General features: G+C 43.2%; 1 protein-coding gene across 1 annotated transcript in view; it reads right to left on the minus strand.

The window, feature by feature from the left end:
• Nucleotides 1-4373, minus strand: part of PPM1E (protein phosphatase, Mg2+/Mn2+ dependent 1E) — a 230065-nt gene extending 225692 nt beyond the window's left edge. The window contains exon 1 of the mRNA XM_015119127.3: nucleotides 3733-4373. Coding sequence (XP_014974613.3) covers nucleotides 3733-4229 — 497 coding nt within the window. The 5' untranslated portion in view covers nucleotides 4230-4373. The remainder of the gene's footprint in view (nucleotides 1-3732) is intronic.
• Nucleotides 4374-22803: the final 18430 nt, after the last annotated feature.

Raw genomic sequence — 22803 nt, forward strand, 5'->3', positions numbered from 1 at the left:
TCTGACCTAATCCAAAGTCATTAATGATTCACACAATTCAATGTAACTGAATTATTAGCCTCTATAACCAGCGATTTTCTTTTCCAAGACATGTTTAAAGTGTCCACCCTCATTATTACTGCAAGCCATCTGGAACTACTTAACTTTGCCAGACTCTTGGGATACTGGTTTCCCCCTTGGGAAATCCAACTCAGACTAAATGAATAACTGAGGAAACAACTGTTCTGAAAATATGATGACAATATAGCTCTAATAACGACTTCATCTTCGTCTCATAGTCTACTGGTAAAAAATGGAAAGAAAAAAGACTTCAGGGCCGGGCGCAGTGGCTCACACCTGTAATCCCAGCACTTTGGGAGGCCAAGGCGGCTGGATCACAAGGACAGAAGATCGAGACCATCCTGGCTAACATGGTGAAATCCTGTCTCTACTAAAAATACAAAAAATTAGCCGGGCGTGGTGGCGGGCACCTGTAGTCCCAGCTACTGGGGAGGCTGAGGCAGGAGAATGGCGTGAACCCAGGAGGCAGAGCTTGCAGTGAGCTGAGATCAAGCCACTGCACTCCAGCCTGGATGACAGGGCGAGATTCCGTCTCAAAAAAAAAAGACTTCAGAATATTTGTTTCTTCTGGATTAAAACAAATATGTTATCTCTAGTATTGTACAGAGCAATTAAATACAAAATATTGACCTATATAAACTAGACAGATAGCCCTATATTCACATCTCCTGTAAGATCAGTTATACCCTTATTTACAAATTATCTCAAAGTTATAAAATCTCTTGCTTCCACCTTTTCAAAGGATAGTCTCTCCTTAACCTCAGAAATTCTCAGATTGTCATTGAAATTATTTTAATCTCTTGGGGGATTTAAATTTGGAGAAAGGAGTAAAACATAGGTACCTTTTTTTTTTTTTTTTTTTGAGACAAAGTCTCACTGTCACCCAGGCTGGAGTACAGTGGCTCACTGCAGCCTCAACCTCCTGTGCTCAGGCAAGCCTCCCACTTCAGCTCCCCAAGTAGCTGGGACTACAGGTGCATGCCACCATGCCCAGCTAAATGTGTTTTTATTTTTTATTTTATTTTGGTGGGGGAGTGGAAGGTGAGGGGACAAGGTCTTGTTCTGTCACCCAGGCTGGAATGGACAGCAGTAGGATCTTGGCTCACTGCAACCTCCGCCTCCTGGGTTCAAGCGATTGTTGTGGCTCAGCCTTTTGAGTAGCTGGGATTACAGGCATGCGCCACCAGGTCCAGCTAATTTTTATGTTTTTAGTAGAGACAGGGTTTTGCCATGTTGGACAGGCTGGTCTCAAACAGGTGATCGGCCCGCCTCAGCCTCCCAAACTGCTAGGATTACAGGCATGAGCCACCGCGTCCAGCAAAAACTGTTTTTTTTAACCTGTTAAAGACCTTAAAGATACTTTACATGAACAAGCCAACCATTTTATATCTAAATAAAAATACATTAACAGCGTCTGTACAAAACACAATATAAATGATGAAATCTCTGATTTAAGGTGAAATGTTTTCCAACTTTAATTTTGCTAGTTTTATTTCAAATCCAAACTTCTGTTCTCAACTAGATGGCCATTTTATCATTTCAGTTTTTTCTAGTTTATACCTATATCAAAATTATCTTGCTTTTTTTTTTTTTTTTTTTTTTGAGACAGAGTCTCGCTGTGTCACCCGGGCTGGAGTGCACTGGCTCAATCTAGGCTCACTGCAACCTCCACCTCTCCGGTTCAAGCGATTCTCATACCTCAGCCTCCTGAGTAGCTGGGATTACAGGCGCGCGACACCACGCCCAGCTAATTTTTGTATTTTCAGTAGAGACACAGTTTCACCATGTTGGTCAGGCTGGTCTCGAACTCTTGACCTCATGATCTGCCACTTCGGCCTCCCAAAAAGCTGGAATTACAGGAGTGAGCTACCGCTCCGGCCACTTACCCCTTCTATATGAAAAAACACGTATCCCCTTGCCACCATCTTTAAATTTAAGTTTCATTAAAAACAAAACAAAACAAAACCTTCTTACATGGCAAATGTTCAGGGTTGTACTAAACTAATGACCTTATTTGGACATTCTCTAAAGTTTGCATTGTGTTTAATTCTGCAAACTGCATTTGTAAAGGTAAGAATTAACTGTCAAGATAGAGCTAGTCTGCTGCTAAGATAAATTCCTTTAATAAACATTTCCATTTTATTTTAAGCAGGAAGCTTTATCTTTAAATAGTGTAAAAAATTACATCTCAGAAGCCCTTTTCTATGATAGTTTACAAAGACCAGATATACTCTAAAATGTTAATACTGTTTATCTCTGGGTGGTGGTATTACACGCCATTTTATATTTTACGTTTCTCAAAAAGCATTATTACCTTTCTAATTGAAGGTAAAACTGTAATTGAACAGTATTTAGAAATTAAATTTTAGATACCTTATATTCTGAGACATCAACACAGTCCATTTCTATAGAAGATTTGTTAAATGATTTTCCCCTATTGATAAACTGCTGCTTTAACAGGAGAATGATTTGATCAGGTGTCTATTAGCTTGGATGAAGACAAAACAGGTTTATTTTCCAGGCCCTTCTTTTATTTAGGCTTTTGAGAAAATCCCAAAAGTGAGTTTGAACTTAATTACAGTGAATCTTGCAGTAGTAAACTTTCTGGGTGGCCAGAGTAACACCTTTCATTACAACTATCAGCTGAATGGCAAAAGACTTCTCAGGTTTACCAATGTTTTCAGAGACTTACTAGTATTCTCCTCTGTCATTATTTAACAATTCCATTAAAAAACGCAATTGTAAACCGTTTCTATTTCAGGCCTATAAAAACCAGAACTGGGATGAAAGGCAAAGCCTTGACCTTTCTATTTTAGACTTTCATCTGTGTAGCTAAGCCATCTGCTTTCTCCCCACCCCACCCCATCTACTTAATGGACTGAAAATACTGCACCTAATTGCAGTTTAATCAAAACAGCCTGACTTTTCCACTTTAATGAATTACGGCTCTTTCACCCGAAGGCTCGCTTGCAAAATTTTGCTTACCCTTCCCTCTCAACTCCTTCCCACCTCCCTCAATTATGAAATGTCAAATGTCTAAACTAAGAGACTAGGCTCCCCTGTATGGAAACATCTAAAAAGCCCTTCGCTTTCAACATTGAGCACCTGACGGAAAATCTACTCCAGTCTCTCATCTGGATATGGGGCCGGGAAAATCATCATTGTTGTTGCAGTTACGCAGGAAGCACCTCGCAGCTCAGACTAGAAAGGAGTCGCGTCTCTGCCGCCAAACAACAAGGCACTCTGCCCGGGAAAAGACAGACTGGGGTGGGAGGAAACCTCCGGGAGAAAGAAGGGAGCTGGGAAGAAGAGGGAGCTCAAGCCTGGGAGGAAGGACCTTTCCAGTCAGGAAAGGGAAAGGTTGTGTGAAGTGGAGCTAGACGCTGGGGGCCGAGGTGAAGGGGGATGAGGGGCCCGGGCCCAGCGGGAAGGCGCGGGGGCTCAGGAGAGCGGCTCCAGGGCCAGGCAGGAGGCGTGGGGGCCGAGGCGGGCGTGGGCAGCTCTCAGCCGACCGCCCGGGTCCGAGCAGCGGGGGCGCTTTTAGCGGCGGCGGGCGCGGGTGCGGGGGAGACAAGCAGAAAAGAGAGCAGTTTGAGGGGCCGAGGGAGCCGCGTCCGAGGCCGGCGCGGTGGGGACCGCGGGCCCACCCCCAGCCGAGCCCAGCTACTTAACTATTTGTAGAGCTGCTGCAGGCACAGGTCCAGGCTCTCGCCCTCCACCTCCTCGCGGGTGATGCGCTCTGACAGCGGCCGCGGGAGCGGGGGCAAAGGCGGTAGCTGGGGCTGCGGCGGCGGCGGCGGCACGGCCGAGTGCCCCGGGGCTGCCGCCGCCGTCGCCGCTGCCTCCTCCTCCACCTCACCCTCAACCGCCGCCACCGCCTCCTCTTCCACCGCTTCCTCCTCGGGCTCCGGGTCTTGCTCCTGGTCCCCCTCTTCCGACGCGGCTACCGTGGCCGCCTCCTCCCCGGGTTCCTCTACCGAAGCCTCGGCCGCCTCAGCTTCTACCAGTTCAGGTTCGGGCTCAGGCTCGGACTCGGGTTCGGGTTCGGGTTCGGGTTCGGGTTCGGGTTCCGGCTCCGGCTCGCCGCCGCCGCACGGTCCGCGAAACTCGCCCAGGAATAGCTCCAGGAAGCGCCGGTAAGTTTTCTCCTCAGGGATGCAGCCGGCCATCGCTGCTCATGCCCCGGGACAGACCGGGAAAGGGGTTGGGGGAAGCTCAGGAAGGGTAAGGGGCTGCTTTTGAGCCTCGGGCTCCTGCAAGGGCGGTTAACGGCCGCACCGGCACGAGCGATCAGCACTAGGTTGCCTGGAGAGGGCTCCCGCAAGCGTGCGCGCCGCCGAGCACGGACGTGCGCGGCCCGGGGGTGGAGCGCGCCGCCCCTCTGGGATCTGGAGGGAAAGTTGGTGGCGGGCGCGCGCAGGGTCCAGCGGCGGCCCACCCTTTATTCCTACCGAGAGCTCAGCCCACGCTGCCTAGAGACTGTCGCCATGGCAACCGGTTCTAATTAAGCATTGCAGGGTCCCTCCCGTCGAGTCCGCGGAGTCGAAAGGACACTCCACTCGCCCGCTCTCCAACTCTGAATGTCTTTATTGGCTGGATACCCTACCCTCACGTGGTTAAGAGTGAGCTAAGACATCTCCAAGTCTAGCTGTTGGTTCCCACTTGGGTTGCTTGGATCCCAGTTGGATGTACTTCCGTTTCCTTATCTGTTCCTTGCCTTAGCGTATGTTTTGAAAGACACCACACTGTGAACACCTTTCGTTGTAGACAGTCTTTGAATAAGTAGTTTTCGGGCAGAGGGAGCCTCAAATACCTACCAAGTGATAAGTTCCTTTGCATACGTTCTCTCACTTGATTCTGTGAAGAAAGTGGTGTTACTCTCATTTCTTAAAAGGGAACTGAAAATTATGATATTAATAGTAATTTACTTGTTTCAAGCTCTCCAAACTTCCAGCCTTGGCGTTGGAGAACTCAGGTCGTTAGTCGCCAAAGCTTTCTGAAAGTGCATTTTTCCTTAACTCTGTCTCTAGAGATTCAACAGTGCAATTGTCTGTATAACACCTTATTTCTACTGGGCTAGTTTACACATGGATTTCACCCCTTTAATCCTTACCACAGTTCCTTGAGGTATAGGACATTACCGTTATGATTCCTTTTTTTTTTTTTTTTTTTCTTTTAAGACAGTCTCGCTCTTGTCACCCGGGCTGTAGTGCAGTGGCGCAATCTCAGCTCACTGCAACCTCTACCTCCTGAGTTCAAGCGATTCTCCTGCGTCAGCCTCCCAAGTAGCTGGGATTACAGGCGCCTGCCACCACCCCCGGTTAACTTTTGTATTTTTAGTAGAGACGGAGTTTCACCATATTGGCCAGGCTGGTCTCAAACTCCTGACCTCAGGTGATCTGCCCGCCTCAGCCTCCCAAAGTGCTGAGATTACAGGCGTGACCCACCACACCGGCCAATTATTCCATTTTATAGGTGAGAAAACTGAGCCTTAAAGACATGGTGACTTTGCTCAAGGTCACATGCAAGTGATGCAACAAGGACTCAATCCAGGTCTTTTCACTGGATTCACCCACTTCAATGGATTTTACCCATTAGTTTTCAGGTAACCAAGACTCCCCTCTTTAGTCTCTGCATAATGCATATTATACTTTTTTATATATTATGTATTTTTTTTTTTTTTTTTGAGACGGAGTTTCACTCTTGTTGCCCAGGCTGTAGTGCAATGGCACAATCTTGGCTAAATGCAACCTCTGCCTCCTGGGTTCAAGCGATTCTACTGTCTCACCCTCCCGAGTAGCTGGGATTACAGGTGTGTGCCACCACGCCTGGCTAATTTTTTTGTCTTTTTAGTAGTGACACGGTTTCACCATGTTGGTCAGGTTGATCTCGAACTCCTGACCTCAGATGATCCGCCTGCCTCGGCCTCCCAAAGTGCTGGGATTACAGGCATGAGCCACTGTGCCCAGCCAATAATATGTACTTTTTCTACATTTTGTTTGCTCTTCTTCTCCATCCCCCCAAGTCTCTTTTTTTCTTTCTTGGGTTGGAATTGAAATGACTTTAAGTGATTCTAATTTTCTTACCAAACTACACACAAACCTATTATTTTTAAGCCTTACTGAGGGAGTGGGAGAGAAAGAAGCTGTGTTGTTATACAGCTGTATAGATGATAGCATCATTACTGCAAACTGCCATGTCCATGGCAACATATAATTCAGTAAAAACATAGTGATTCTTTCTCTACTTTGAAAAACATGTTCTCACAAATTATCCACCCCATCCTCTCCATGTATTGCTTCTGGGTTTCAGTTGGATTTAGGGTCTGAAATATTGTTTCTAGTTATTAATGGCAGAAGAGGGAGTCTCTCTGCCAACTGTTTTCATATAATACTGTATTCTAAATCCCTGACCTGATACTGTTATTTTAAGATTAAGTGGGTTGAGCTCACTGATGTACATTATGGCATCATGTAAAACAGAGTTCCTCTCCTAGTTTGAGATTAAATAATACATGATAGAAAGAATATAGTAATTGTCTTGAGTCCTCTATATTTTTTTCCCAAAGATAAATGGAAAGATCCAATAAATCTGTTTCCAGAAATGCTGAATGTATTTATATGTGTTTTGTTTAAAACATAACCAGTGTAGAGCAACTTCTCTATGAGGTGCCAAGAAAGTCTTTAAACTCCTCATTTGTCTTTGTTTTCAATCCACCTGTTCATTTCCATTTCAGAATGTCTAGAAAAGATTGACAAAACTCTTTAGACTGCAAACCTAAATGTCCACAATTTTACATTTCAACAACTGTTTAATATCTCAGAATTTGACATAATGACATTTAGTTCAAGAGTACTTAGCTGTCAACTGTAACAATTCATATCAAGCTACGCCCTCCTACTTTGTAACATAGTTGCCTCCCTCATCTAGATGACATTTATTTGTGACATTAATTTATGACTCAGCCCACATTTCAAAGGAAAGTGATATATGTTGGGGAAACAATACTACTAAGAGCAAAAGAAAAAGCCCACACCTCTACATTACTATAAATGAGAGGCGTGTTTGCTTATATTAATAAAGATATTCCTTCACAAAGATCAATATGGATCCTATTGCATCCATTTGACAAAGTAGCTTTGCCAGAAGGTAGCTGACAGCAGTGCTGAGATCTCAGAGCAGGTGTGTAGGATGATTTTGCACTGTCAAGAAGTCTTTAGTAATTATTTTGCATCAGTTTGCTTTCTTTTTCAGCTCCTTTCCTATTACTTTCCTAATCCCCTTTCATACTACTAAAAAAAATATTGAGGGCTGGGCATGGTGGCTCACGCCTGTAATCCCAGCACTTTGTGAGGCTGAGGCAGGAGGATAGCTTGAACTCAAGAGTTCAAGACCAGCCTGGGCAACAAAGGAAAACCCTGTCCCTTAAATATATTTTTTAAAAAGGAAAGAAAATGGCCGGGCGCGGTGGCTCAAGCCTGTAATCCCAGCACTTTGGGAGGCCGAGACGGGCGGATCACGAGGTCAGGAGATCGAGACCATCCTGGCTGACACGGTGAAACCCCGTCTCTACTAAAAAAAATACAAAAACTTAGCCGGGCGAGGTGGCGGGCGCCTGTAGTCCCAGCTACTCGGGAGGCTGAGGCAGGAGAATGGCGTAAACCCGGGAGGCGGAGCTTGCAGTGAGCTGAGATCCGGCCAGTGCACTCCAGCCTGGGCGACAGAGCGAGACTCCGTCTCAAAAAAAAAAAAAAAAAAAAAAAAGGAAAGAAAATACTGTTATGAAAAGCTTAATATATTTTTAAGGTATCAAATTTTTTTAGTTTTTTAAATTTTTTTTCTCATAAAAATTATTCTCCCTCTAACCCTTTGCTCTTTGGAGGAAATGTACAGTGTCCTTTTGTGGACATTTATAGTAATGATATTTATAAGGTTAAAAAGAATTGTTGAGTTTGGCAGTTTCTTATATGAAACAAGAATTCCTCTCCCAGATATTTTATTCATGAGAAATAAAACATGTCCACCAAACACACATGTACTTGCACATACCCCAAACACAAAAAAACTTGTACATAACTATTCACGTAAGTTTCATTCATAATAGCTCAAATCTGGAAGCAACCCAGATGTCCATCAACAAGTGAACAGATAAAGTAGTGTATTCATACAATGGAATACTACTCAGCAACAAAAATAAATGAACTGCTGATAAACACAACATGGATGAATTTCAAAAATATACTGAGCCAAAAAAAATCCAGGCACAGGCCGGGCGCGGTGGCTCACGCCTGTAATCCCAGCACTTTGGGAGGCCGAGGCGGGTGGATCACAAGGTCAGGAGATCGAGACCATCCTGGCTAACACGGTGAAACCCCATCTCTACTAAAAATACAAAAAAATTAGCCGGGCGTGGTGGCGGACGCCTGTAGTCCCAGCTGCTGGAGAGGCTGAGGCAGGAGAATGGCGTGAACCCAGGAGGTGGAACTTGCAGTGAGCCAAGACTGCGCCACTGCACTCCAGCCTGGGTGACAGAGGGAGACTCTGTCTCAAAAAAAAAAAAAAAAAAAATCCAGGCACAAAAGAGTACATACTATATAATTCCATTTGCATAAAATTCCTAAAGAGGGAAAATAAACCTATATAGTGAGAGAAAGCAGATTCCTGGTGGCCTGGGACTGAGATGGGATGGGAGATTTGTGGCAAAGGAGTAAGCGGGAACTTTGTGAAGTGATTAAAATGTTCTGTATCTTGACTGGTTGGTCATATGGGTGTACTCATTTGTCAAAAATTATTGCCAGGCGGGGTGGGATGTGCTTATAGACCCAGCTACTCTGGAGGCTGAGGCAAGAGGATCGTTTGAGCCTAGGAGTTCAAGGCTACGGTGTAATATGATTGCACCTGTGAATAGCCACCGCACCCCAGCCTGGGCAACATAGCAGAATCCATCTCAAAAAAAATTAAGTCTGCATTTAAAATAAGTATATTGCATATAAATTACACCTCAATAAAATTGATTTTTAAAGTTAAAAAGAATTGATTACTGTGTCAGTCCTTGTCCATTTTGCCCTCATACTGATTTCCTTCTCCTCTCTAGCCCTGCTCTGTATTGTAGGAGAGCTGACCCTTTCAGGCTGTATTCACTAGGCTACTGTGACAGCTGACTTTCACCTGGGATGTGTCCAGTGGTAGGCACTGTCAAGAAATTGGAAGACGGGAGGAAAGGAGAAAAGCTCTGTTCCCTAGCTCAGTCCTGAGGCCTGATGCATTTCCTTTGTAGCTTTCCTCCCCGTGAATATGTTCATTGGGATTCTAGCTTTTGCCAGTGACCCTGTCCCCTGAGCTCCAGAACAACATCTTCCCCCATTTGTCCTTTAGCCTAGGGATGGTAGCAGCTTCCAGCTTTCTAATATTTTAGGACTTAGAGAAGTGAATCTTCCCTTTCTGGCTTTTTAGCTCTTTCCATAATTTGTGTAACCAATGTCCTGGATTCTCTTTTTTTGTTTTTGTTTTTTGAGACGGAGTCTCATTCTGTCGCCAGGCTGGAGTGCAGTGGCGCGATCTCAGCTCACTGCAACCTCTGATTCCCTGGTTCAAGCGATTCTCCTGCCTCAGCCTACCAAGTACTGGGATTACAGGCACACACCACCATGCCTAGCTAATTTTCGTATTTTTAGTAGAGATGGGGTTTCACCATGTTGGCCAGGATGGTCTCAATCTCCTAGCCTCATGATCCACCCACCTCGGCCTCCCAAAGTGCTGGGATTACAGGTGTGAGCCACTGCACCCCATTCTCTGTTTCCTTAACTAGATCCTGACTGACATAGTAACAAATAATACTTTAAGGAATGATAAAATGGACTGTATATATAAAAGAACTATAAATGAGTTAAAGTTAAAGCAAGCTTATGTCTCCAAAGGGGCTACTGGAACACTGAGTTTACTTAAGTTAGCAGTAAACAATTTCCTGGAATTAGAAGAATAGGTTGCCAGGGGTTCCGGGGGAGGGAGGGAAGAATGAATAGGTAGTGAACAGGGGATTTTTAGGGCAGTGAAAATTATTCTGTATGATACTGTAATGGTAGCTACATATCATTATACATTTATCAAAACCTATGGAATGTTCAAGAGTGAATCCTACTGTAAACTGCGGACTTTAGTTAATAATAGTGTATCAATATTGGCTTATCAATTGTAACTAGTGTACTGCAATAATGCAAGATGTTAATAATAGGAGAAAACATGTAAGTGAGGGGAGAAGGCATATATTGGAACTGTCCTTTCTACTTTTCTGTAAGCCTAAAAACTGCTCTAAAAAGTCTATAAATTTTTTTAAGTTAATAAAATATTTGAGACATGGGGCCAGGCGCGGTGGCTCAAGCCTGTAATCCCAGCACTTTGGGAGGCCAAGACGGGTGGATCACGAGGTCAGGAGATCGAGACCATCCTGGCTAACACGGTGAAACCCCGTCTCTACTGAAAAATACAAAAAAAAAAAACTAGCCGGGCGAGGTGGCGGGCGCCTGTAGTCCCAGCTACTCCGGAGACTGAGGCAAGAGAATGGCGTGGACCCGGGAGGCAGAGCTTGCAGTGAGCTGAGATCCGGCCACTGCACTCCAGCCTGGGCGACAGAGCGAGACTCCGTCTCAAAAAAAAAAAAAAAAAATATATATATATATATATATATATATATATTTGAGACATAAATAATTGCTTCTTATAACTAAGAAGTATATCAAAGCTGATTTTAAAAAAACCAGTCTATAACTTTTCAGTTTATCTTCAATTAATATTAGCTTGGGGCCAGACACAGTGGCTCATGCCTGTAATCGCAGCACTTTGGGAGGCTGAAGGGGGAGGATTGCTTGAGCCCAGGAGTTTGAGACCAGCCTGGGCAACACAGTGAGACTTCACCTCTACAAAAAATAAACAAAATTAGTCGAGCATAGTGGCACATGCCTGTAGTCCCAGCTACTTGGGAGGTTGAGGTAGGAGGATCGCTTGAGCCTGGGAGATCAAGGCTGCAGTGAGCCATGTTCACACCACTGCACTCTGGCCTGGGCCACAGAACAAGACCCTGTCTCAAGAAAAAAATTAGCTTGATTATGCAAGTCTGGAATATTCTGTCTATTCCATTCTAAAGTGTGCCTGTTTTATCTATAGGCAGAAATAGAAATACTATTTCCAGAAAACCCTCAATTTTGATTTGCTAGTTGTAAAAAACAATTGATTTGAAGCTAATATCATATCTCAAATAGTAAAACATAGTTTACGTTAACGTAAAATATTGGCATTTTATATTTCAGAGAGAGTATTATAACAAATTATATATAGCTCATATCCCAAGGCCTAAAAATTAATGCTTATGTAAATGTTTAACGCTAGGCCTAATAAGTTGCAAATATTGATAAGTTGCAAATATTAAAATGTATATTTTAAATTTATATTTTAAAAACTGAATGGAAGGATAACTAATATATAAATCAGGGGTGTGCAGTCTTTTGGTTTCCCCAGGCCACATTGGAAGAAGAATTGCCTTGGGCCACACATAAAATATACTAATGATAGCTGATGAGCTAAAAAAAAAAAAAAAAGTCCATGCATAAACCTCATGTTTCAAGAAAGTTTATGAATTTGTGTTGGGCTGCATTCAAAGCCGTCCTGGGTTGCATGTGGCCCATGGGCCACAGGTTGAACAAGCTTGATATAAAGAGTTTTATTTATTTATTTATTTTTTGAGATGGAGTCTCACTCTGTTACCTAGGCTAGAGTGCAGTGGCGTGATCTCAGCTCACTGCAACCTCAGCCTCCCGGGTTCAGGCGATTCTTCTGCCTCAGCCTCCTGAGTAGCTGGGACTACAAGTGTGTATCACCATGCCTGGCTAATTTCTGTATTTTTAGTAGATACGGGGTTTCATCATATTGGTCAGGTTGATTTCGAACTCCTAACCTCGTGATCTGCCTGCCTTGGCCTCCCAAAGTACTGGGATTACAGGCCTGAGCCACCACACCCAGCCAATAGTTTTTAAAATATTAATTTGACTATGTTGTCAAATTGACTAGTAGGAAGCAACAGAACATCTGACAACTGAAAAAACTGAGTAACATAGAAACGTTTTCAAAGAGAAACTTCTTCCTCTTCTACATCCCAGATCAATGATATAAAAATCATCCCCATTTGCTGCCAAAAATACTACTGCTATAATAATTTTTTATTTCTTTTTTGTTGCTGGCTAATATGGTCATGTTGCAGCAATAATTCAAAGCTGTCAAAATTAAAATTCACATCAGGTAATAACTGGTCCACATGCACTATATTTTACTAGTTTTAAAAAACAAAGAAGTAAATCCCCAAAACAGATTCTAACCTTTATTCTTGTTTTAACCATTAATAAAAATCTTTTTATCTAGCATGGTTCTTTGAGGAACCAAAATTATTTATTATGATATACTTACAAAAGAGGGCAGTGCTTGATGGTAATTTGATGATGGTGCTATAAATGGCTAACATGTGGTATGTTCCTTCTATAATAAATGGTTCTTCCAAAATAAATTGACACTGTTTTAAAAATCCACTTCAACCTTTTGCTACTAGTTTTCACTTTACAAAAGAAAAATGCTTTATGGTGGTAAAAACTTTACCTTTATTATCATCTAATTTTTAACTATCTTTATATGTTTATTTTAAATAAATACATGCAAGAATTCAGAGTGATACTGATCATGTCCTATTTTAGTCAGCAGATGCCCAATCTTCACTCTGGAACATGCATCAAAAAAAAACTAGCTTTTAAAAATGAAAATCAAACAGTCAACTAAATATGAAAACTTCACAAAGGTGTGTTCTTTGCTTAGATAGTACGGAATATTTTATTCTTAGTTGAGCTGATGGAATTGAGCCACAATGACATTTGTGACTAGAAGGGAAGATGGAAATGATTCCATTAACCTAGAGTGCTGTAGCATATGGTAATCATAGGTGGTAGAATAGCTGTGCCGGACAAGGGTAGAAGTAAGCCATGTGGCACAGACATTATCAATTACCACACATGGTAACCATGCTGACACAATGTATCTTTTCCAGAAAGAAAATGATTTGGGCATAGGAAGTAGTTTGCTGCCTTATGAAAGAGTGATCTATAAATGACATATCTGGCACCGATATAGCACACACATGGTTTCCAGTAATTCTGCAAGCTAAGGATTAAGATTTGGTGAACCTCCATATACCTAAGTAATAATACAATACATTGCAGTTATTTGCACAAAGGCAGCAAATCAAAATATATATGCAAACTGAAGTTGGGTCCTTCACACATGAAATTATTAATTTATAAAATATCCTTTTAAATTGTCATATAAAATTCTGGAATTTTGTATAGCTGGAAATACATGCCAATAATTTCAGGACTCTTTAAGGTTATAAAGCCTATGGGCAAAAGTTCAAGATTAGATCTAGGCTGTAGTGGGAAATGGAACTGCAATTATTTGTTCTAAGTATTGACAAAAATACTGAATTTAGAAAGAAATATAACCAAAACTGTGTTTTAAGAAAATTTAATATGCAGACATTCTTTCAGATGAATGCAGGATGGACTGAAGAAAATTGAAGGCTGGAATCAGTTGGGCAATTGGAGATTATGAGAGTACAGAAAAGAATGGTGTCAGTAGAAATGAAGATGAACAGAAAAAGCTAAAATGGACATTGGACAGGAAGATCTGAAATTCTAAGAAGGCACCTAAAGACACAACTTGGGAAGATCTTGTAACTCACCCAGAGAGGCTCTCAGGCAGCTGTTTCAGTTATCTGTTGCTATAAAACAAACTACCCCAAAACTTAGTGGCTAGAAGAAAAACCATTTTACTATATCTCACAGCTCTGTAGGTTGACAGGACTCAGCTAAGTGGTTCTCACTTGAAGGTCTGAGGAAGCGGCAATAAGGTAGCAGTTGGGGAGAGTATCTGAAGGCTCCACTGGGCTAGATGTCCAAGATGACTTACATTATATCTTTTCATCTATATTGAAAAAAATTGAGTTGATAATTAATATGTAAATATTTTTCAAGATATTAATTTGATTGTGTTGCCAAACTGGCCATTGATGCTGGCTGTTGACTGTTAGTTCAGTTAGGGCTGTCAACTGTAATGCCTACACATAATATCTCCCGCATGATGGCTTTAGGGTAGTCAGACTTTTTTTTTTTTTTTTTGAGACGGAGTCTTGCCCTGTCATCCAGGCTAGAGTGCAGTGGTGCGATCTTAGCTTACTACAACATCCACCTCCCGGATTCAAGCGATTCTCCTGCCTCAGCCTCCTGAGTAGCTGGGACTACAGGTGCCTGCCACCAAGCCCGGCTAATTTTTGTATTTTTAGTAAAGACGAGGTTTCACCATGTTGGCCAGGCTGGTCTCAAACTCCTGACCTTGTGATCTGCCCACCTCAACCTCCCAAAGTGTTGGGATTACAGGCACCTGCCACCAAGCTCGGCTAATTTTTGTATTTTTAGTAAAGACGAGGTTTCACCATGTTGGCCAGGCTGGTCTCAAACTCCTGACCTCGTGATCTGCTCGCCTCAACCTCCCAAAGTGTTGGGATTACAAACGTGAACCACTGTACACAGCCTAGGGTAGTCAAACTTCTTATATAGTAGCTTAGAGCTTTAAGAGTGAATGTTCTAGTGAATAAGAAGATGCATAGCCTTTTATGACCTAGTCTCAATAGCATTACTTTTATGGTACTCTATTGATCAAAGCAGTAATAGGCCCATTTTAGATTCAAGAGAAGGGGACATAATACACATAATACACCCCACCTCCTGATGGGAAAAGTGTCAAATAATTTGTTTTAAATTACCATAATGACATTTACCTTCATGAATTTATGACAATTTCAGCAACTTGAACTTGAAGGCTCAGAAATATGAGTGCTCCAAATTTAATTAAATGGAGGGATATTAACTAATGTAAATCTCACAAGAGTATATCAAAATCACAATAACAAAGGAATTTACAGTGAGAACTATTAATTCCAAGGAGACCAGACATTTGTATTGATCTGGCTATACCCAAAGTATCTGGGGAAATCCAATTATCAATTGGTTGATAATTGGTATGCATAGAACCAGATGAGTTCATTACGATTCAAATACTTAATGGCAGCCAGGCACAGTGGCTCATGCCTGTAATCCCAGTACTTTGGGAGGCCGAAGTGGGAAGATCACACGAGCCCAGGGGTTCGAGACCAGCCTGGGCAACAAAGTGAAACCCTGTCTCTACAAAAAATAAAATAATTAGCTGGGCATGGTGGTACATGCCTGTAGTCCCAGCTACTCGAGAGGCTAAGGTGGGAGGATTGCTTGAACCTGGGAGATCGAGGCTGCAGTGAGCTATGATTGTACCACTGCACTCCAGCCTGAGTGACACAGACCCTCTCAAAAAAAAAAAAAAAATTTAATGGCATGAAGCTGACATAGCCTGATGCAACCAAGAAAAATATAAAATAGGCCAGGCGCGGTGGCTCAAGCCTGTAATCCCAGCACTTTGGGAGGCCGAGACGGGCGGATCACGAGGTCAGCAGATCGAGACCATCCTGGCTAACACGGTGAAACCCCGTCTCTACTAAAAAACACAAAAAACTAGCCGGGCGAGGTGGCGGGCGCCTGTAGTCCCGGCTACTGGGGGGGCTGAGGCAGGAGAATGGCGGGAACCCAGGAGGTGGAGCTTGCAGTGAGCTGAGATCCGGCCACAGCACTCCAGCCTGGGCGACAGAGCGAGACTCCGTCTCAAAAAAAAAATAAAAAAAATAAAAAAAAAAAAAAGAAAAATATAAAATCATACTATGAGATGTCATTATAGAAAAAATTTATCAAATTGTTAAAAAAAAAAAAAGATAAAATACAGTGTTGTCAGAAATGTGAGAAATACCACTCTCAAACATCACTGGTGGGCTGGAACAGTGGTGTACATCTGTAGTCCCAGCACCTGGGGAGGCCCTGGGAGGCAGATCACTTGAGCCCAGGAGTTCAAGTCCAATCTGGGCAACACGGTGAAACCCTGTCTGTACCAAAAATACAAAAGATTAGCCATACACGTAATAACGTTTGCTTCCTAAAAAGAAATTAAGGAGGGCCAGGCGCGGTGGCTCACGCCTGTGATCCCAGCATTTTGGGAGGCTGAGGCGGGCGGATCACGAGGTCAGGAGATCGAGAACATCCTGGCTAACATGGTGAAACCCCGTCTCTACTGAAAATACAAAAAAATTAGCCAGGCGCGGTGGCGGGCACCTGTAGTCCCAGCTACTCGGGAGGCTGAGGCAGGAGGATGGCGTGAACCCAGGAGGCAGAGCTTGCAGTGAGCCGAGATCACACCACTGTGCTCCAGCTTGGGCAACAGAGAGAGACTCAGTCTCAAAAACAAACAAACAAACAAAAAAAGAAATTAAGGAAAGTGACTCAGAAACAGGAGACAAAATAAAACATACTTTTCATTGAATTTTAAATCCTGTGCTTTTAAAATTTAAATCCTGTACAAATATTACTTAGGAAAAAAATTTAATTAAAACACAAAAAAACAACAGCCAGAAAAAACCTTTTTTCTTGAAAAACTGACATACTTCCTATTAGACCAAGACTACTATATAACCAATTTTTTATTCTTTGAGTTGGTTTGTAAGAATTCCTGATACAAATTCTCATTAATTGGCTCCTCAGCTTTTGTCTTTTATCTTAATTTTTTATTTTCAAAGTGAGTAGAACATAATTTCTGTAAAATTTCTCAAGCCCTTCTGAAGTGAGCCCAACTTTTAAATCATCATAAAATAAACTACACATGAAATCACTCTCAGAGTCATGGTAGCTAAAAACTTACATCTTAACTACACATAATTGGAGTCAAATGGATAATTGAAACATAAAAGGACATCATCAGATATCAATGGTACACAAAAACTGACAACAAGCAAAGGAATATACTGTGGTCAAAAATACGTAAAATCTTGTCAACATATTTTATGCCAAAATCAGTTTTGAGGGAGCAAAATGTTCTGTAAATTTTGACAGTAACAGTAAATTTAGGCACTGACGTTAACTAAAAATACGTATTATGAACAGCCAGCCTCTCTTCTGCAACTCAATGTTGTTATTTTTTAAAGCAATATAACATTTCAACATTAGTCTCAAAACTGAAATGCAATGTATTATATTGGGATCCCTAATATTATTGATTTTGAAAATAAAAGTGTATAAATGTCACTCCTTTCCATGTTTCCAGTACTGATCATTTAAAGTGAATATTTAATATTGCCTCTACAAAAGCAAAACCCATAAAATTTAGACCAATGAATTTAGCAATCATTTAGTCTTATCTTGTTTGAGAAATAAGGTAAAGGCATGAAAAAATAAAGGTGCCCAAACTGGCATGGCTTGGTAATGTCTCACATGCAACTAAAATGCATATCTTCCAACTCTAGTCCCACGTTCTTTCTACCACATTATACTGTAATTTTATCACTAGTTGCAAACAGTTTACTAAGAAGGTTATCAACAAGAAAAGTAAAATACAATAGAGAGAAAAATAAGAATAGCTAATATACGAGCCAGGTGCAGTGGCTCATGACTGTAATCCCAGCACTTTGGGAGGCCAAGATGGGGGATCACTTGAGGTCAGGAGTTCAAGATCAGCCTAGCCAATATGGCAAAACCCCGTCTCTACTAAAAATACAAAAAATAGCTGGGTGTGGTGGTGCGTGCCTGTAATCCTAGCTACACGGGAGGCTGAGGCATGAGAACCACTTGAGCCCGAGAGATAGAGGTTGCAGTGAGCCGAGATCGAGCCATTGCACTCCAGCCTGGGTGACAGAGTAAGACTCTGTCTCAAAAAAAAAAAAAAAAAAAAAAAGTGGCTCACGCCTGTAATCCCAGCACTTTAGGAGGCCAAGGTGGGCAGATCACCAGATCACCCAAGGTCAGGAGTTCAAACCAGCCTGGTGAAACCCCATCTCTACTTAAAATACAAAAATTAACCAGGCATAATGGCAGGCACCTGTAGTCCCAGCTGCTCTGGAGGCTGAGGCAGAATTGCTTTAACCCGGGAAGTGGAGGTTGCAGTGACTCGAGATTGTGCCACTGCACTCCACTCTGGGAGACAGACCGAGACTCTGTCTCAAAAAAAAAAAAAAAAAAAAAAAAAAAAAAGTGGTGATGTGCATTTGGGAGGCTACTCTGGGAGGACGGCTACAGCCCAAGTATTGAAGGTTGCAGTGAGCTAGGATCACACTATTGCACTCCAGCCTGGTGGCTCATGTCTGTAATCCCAGCACTTTGGGAGGCCCAGGCAGGGGCACTGCTTGAGCCCAGGAGTTCCATACCAACCTGGGCAACATGACGGAACCCCATCTCTACAAAGAATAAAAAAATTAGCCAGATATGGTGTCATGTGCCTATAGTCCCAACTAGTTGGGAGGCTGAGGTGGGAGGATTGCCTAAGCCTGGGAGGCTGCAATGAGCCATAGTTGTGCCACTGCACTCCAGCCTGGGTGGCAGAGCAAGACCCTGTGTCAAAAAACAAACAAGGCTGGACCTGGTGGCTCGCGCCTGTAATCCCAGCACTTTGGGAGGCCGAGGCAGGCAGATCACAAGGTCAGGAGTTTGAGCCCAGCCTGGCCAACACGGTGAAACCCCTTCTTTACTAAAAATACAAAAATTAGCCGGGCATACTGGTGGGTGCCTGTAATCACAGCTACTTGGGAGGGTGAGGCAGAACTGCTTGAACCCAGGAGGCGGAGGTTGTAGTAAGCTGAGATCACGCCACTGCACTTCAGCCTGGGCAAAAGAGCAAAACTCTGTCTCCAACACAAAACAAAACAAAACCAATCTAAATGTCCACCAAATGTCCATTAACACAGTGGTCCCCAACGTTTTTGGCATCAGGGACTGGTTTCATGGAAGATAATTTTTCCACTGACCAGGGGCAGGGGGGATGCTTTTGGGATGATTCAAGCACATTACATTTATTGTACACTTTATTTCTATTATGACATTGTAATATATATGAAATAATTACACAACAATCAGTGGGAGCCCTGAACTTGTTTTTCTCCAACTAGATGGACACATCTTGGGGTGATGGGAGACAGTCACAGATCATTAGGCATTAGATTATTATAAGGAGCACGCAACCTAGATTCCTTGCATGCGCAGTTCACGATAGGGTTCAGGCTATGAGAATCTAATGGCACTGCTAATATGACAGGAGGCGGAGCTTGAGCAATGAAGGGTGGCTATTAAATGCTGACCAAGCTTTACTTTCTCCCCCAAAACTCACCTCCTGCTCTGCAGCCCAGTTTCTAATAGGCCACTGACCAGCATCAGTGTGTGCCCTGGCGGTTGGGGTCACGTGCATTAACAGAAGAATGGATAAACAAAATGTACAGTAGTAGTCTCTCCTTACCTGTGATTTCACTTTCCACAGTTTCAATTACCTGAGGTCAACCGATGTTTAAAAATATTCAGTGGAGAATTCCAGAAATAAACAATTCCTAAGTTGTAAATTGTGCAATATTCTGAGTAGCATGATGAAATCTTGCACCATCCTGCTCTGTCCTGCCTGGGACATGAATCATCCGTCTGTATATGCTACCTGCCCCATTAGTCACTGAATAGCTGACTCGGTTATCAGATCAACTGTCAGGTGTCAGTATGGCAGTGTTTCAGTTTAAATAGGCCTTATTTTACTTAATAATGGTGCCAAATTGCAAGAGTAGTGATGCTGGCGAATAGGATATGCTAACGAGATGGCATAAATTTCTTCTTTTTAGTGAAAAGGTAAAAATTGTAGATTTAATAAGAAAAAAATGTTATGCCAACATCGCTAAGAGCTATGGTGAGAACAAGTCTTCTGGCCGGGCGCAGTGGCTCACGCCTGTAATCCCAGCACTTTGGGAGAATGAGGCAAGTGAATCACCTGAGGTCAGGAGTTCAAGACCAGCCTGGCCAACATGGTGAAACCTTGACTCTACTAAAAATACAAAAATGAGCTGGGTGTGGTGGTACATACCTGTAATCCCACTACTTGGGAGACTGAGGCAGGAGAATCGCTTGAACGTGGGAGGCGGAGGTTGCAGTGAGCCAACCTGTGCGAGAGAGAGTGAAACTCCACCTCAAAAAACAAAAACAAAAAACGAGTCTTGACTGGGCGCGGTGGCTCACGCCTGTAATCCCAACACTTTGGGAGGCCAAGGTGGGCAGATCATGAGGCCAGGAGATGGAGACCATCCTGGCTAACACGATGAAACTCCATCTCTACTAAAAATACAAAAAATTAGCCGGGCGCGGTGGCAGGCGCCTGAAGTCCCAGCTACTCAGGAGGCTGAGGCAGGAGAATAGCATGAACCCAGGAGGCGGAGCTTGTAGTGAGCTGAGATAGCGCCACTGCACTCCAGCCTGGGCGACAGAGCAAGACTCCATCTCAAAAAAACCAAACAAACGAACAAAAAAAACACGAGTCTTCTATCCATGAAATTGTGAGGAAAAATATTCATGCATCATACATATAGAAGTGCAGTACTGGCCGGGCGCAGTGGCTCAAGCCTGTAATCCCAGCACTTTGGGAGGCCGAGATGGGCGGATCACGAGGTCAGGAGATCGAGACCATCCTGGCTAACACGGTGAAACCCCGTCTCTACTAAAAAATACAAAAAACTAGCCGGGCGAGGTGGCGGGCGCCTGTAGTCCCAGCTACTCGGGAGGCTGAGGCAGGAGAATGGTCTAAACCCGGGAGGCGGAGCTTGCAGTGAGCTGAGATCCGGCCACTGCACCCCAGCCTGGGCGACAGAGCAAGACTCTGTCTCAAAAAAAAAAAAAAAAAAAAAAAAGTGCAGTACTACCTTTGGTTTCAGGTATCCACTGGAGGGTCTTAGAATGTATCCCCCTTAGATAAAGGGGGACTACCGTGATATATACATGCAAGGAATATTATTTAGCAATAAAAAGAAATGAAGTTTATATATGCTACAACATGGATAAATACTAAAAACATGCTAAGGCTAGGTGTGGTAGCTTATGCCTATAATCCCAGCACTTTGGTAGGCTGAAGCAGGCAGATCAACTGAATGTAGTTCAAGACCAGCCTAGGCAACATGGGAAACCCCATCTGTACAAAAGATACAAAATTAGCTGGGCGGTGGCCTGCGCCTGTAGACCCAGTTACACAGGTGGCTTATAAACACCATCCTAGTCATGACCAAATAGTATTTCCATCTGACCATTTGAAAAACAGAATTTGTTCATATCACGTCAGGGTCACCAAAAAAAATACCAAACAAACAAACAAACAAAAAAAACGGAAAAAAGAAAAAAAAAAACACAATGTGGCCGGGCGCGGTGGCTCAAGCCTGTAATCCCAGCACTTTGGGAGGCCAAGGCGGGCGGATCACAAGGTCAGGAGATCGAGACCACAGTGAAACCCCGTCTCTACCGAAAATACAAAAAATTAGCCAGGCGCGGTGGCGGGCGCCTGTAGTCCCAGCTACTCAGGAGGCTGAGGCAGGAGAATGGCGGGAACCCGGGAGGCGGAGCTTGCAGTGAGCCGAGATCGCGCCACTGCACTCCAGCCTGGGCAACAGCGTGAGACTTCGTCTCAAAAAAAAAAAAAAAAACAAAAAAAACAAAAAAAAAACACAATGTATTCAAAATCTTATTTGAAATATTATTTCAACAAGTGGTTAAATGTGTGTTAGGCACTGAATGGATGGAAGGAAAGATGAAAAGCAGACAGGCTAGCCTATCACATCCACCTTACAGAGCTGCTAGAAGGATCAAATAAAATGATGTAGAAGTGTTTTTTTTTGTTGTTGTTGTTGTTGTTTTTTTTTTTGGGATGGAGTCTCGCTCTGTCACCCAGGCTGGAGTTCAGTGGCGTGATCTCAGCTTACTGCAACCTCTGACTCCCAGGTTCAAGAGATTCTCCTGCCTCAGCCTCCCAAGCAGCTGGGTCTACAGGCATGTGCCACCACACCCAGTTAATTTTTGTAGTTTTAGTAGAGTAGGGGTTTCACTATATTGACCAGGCTGGTGTTGAACTCCTGATCTCAGGTGATCCACCCGCTTTGGCCTCCCAAAGTGCTGGGATTACAGGCATGAGCCACTGTGCCCGGCCAAAGTGTGTCATAAATAATAAAGAACTATATAAATATGTTTTAAGTTACATATCACAAAAATTGAAGCTAAAAATACAATTTATTTTATTTTTTTTGAGACAGAGTCTCACTGTGTCGCCCAGGCTGGAGTACAGTGGCGCGATCTCGGCTCACTGCAACCTCCGCCCCCCAGGTTCACACCATTCTCCTGCCTCAGCCTCCCGAGTAGCTGGGACTACAGGCGCCCGCCACTGCGCCCGGCTAATTTTTTGTATTTTCAGTAGAGACGGGGTTTCACTGTGTTAGCCAGGATGGTCTCGATCTCCTGACCTTGTGATCCGCCCGTCTCGGCCTCCCAAAGTGCTGGGATTACAGGCGTGAGCCACCGCGCCCGGCCACAATTTATTTTTTCTAAGAAAAAATACTTCTGAGATGATTTGCCAAACTAACCACAAGATGAAAACTGGATGCAATCATTGGTTTGCCAGAAAGTTGAGACTTTAACCAATTTACTGGTGTAGCATTAGATGGCAAGCCTATATAAAGTGTGGGACATAGGTGTACTATCATATCCTCAGTTAAAACCAAGTAACAAAAAATTCTAAGGGGCCTGG

The sequence above is a fragment of the Macaca mulatta genome, chromosome 16, assembly GCF_049350105.2.
Source record: "Macaca mulatta isolate MMU2019108-1 chromosome 16, T2T-MMU8v2.0, whole genome shotgun sequence".
NCBI classification, from domain to species: domain Eukaryota; kingdom Metazoa; phylum Chordata; class Mammalia; order Primates; family Cercopithecidae; genus Macaca; species Macaca mulatta.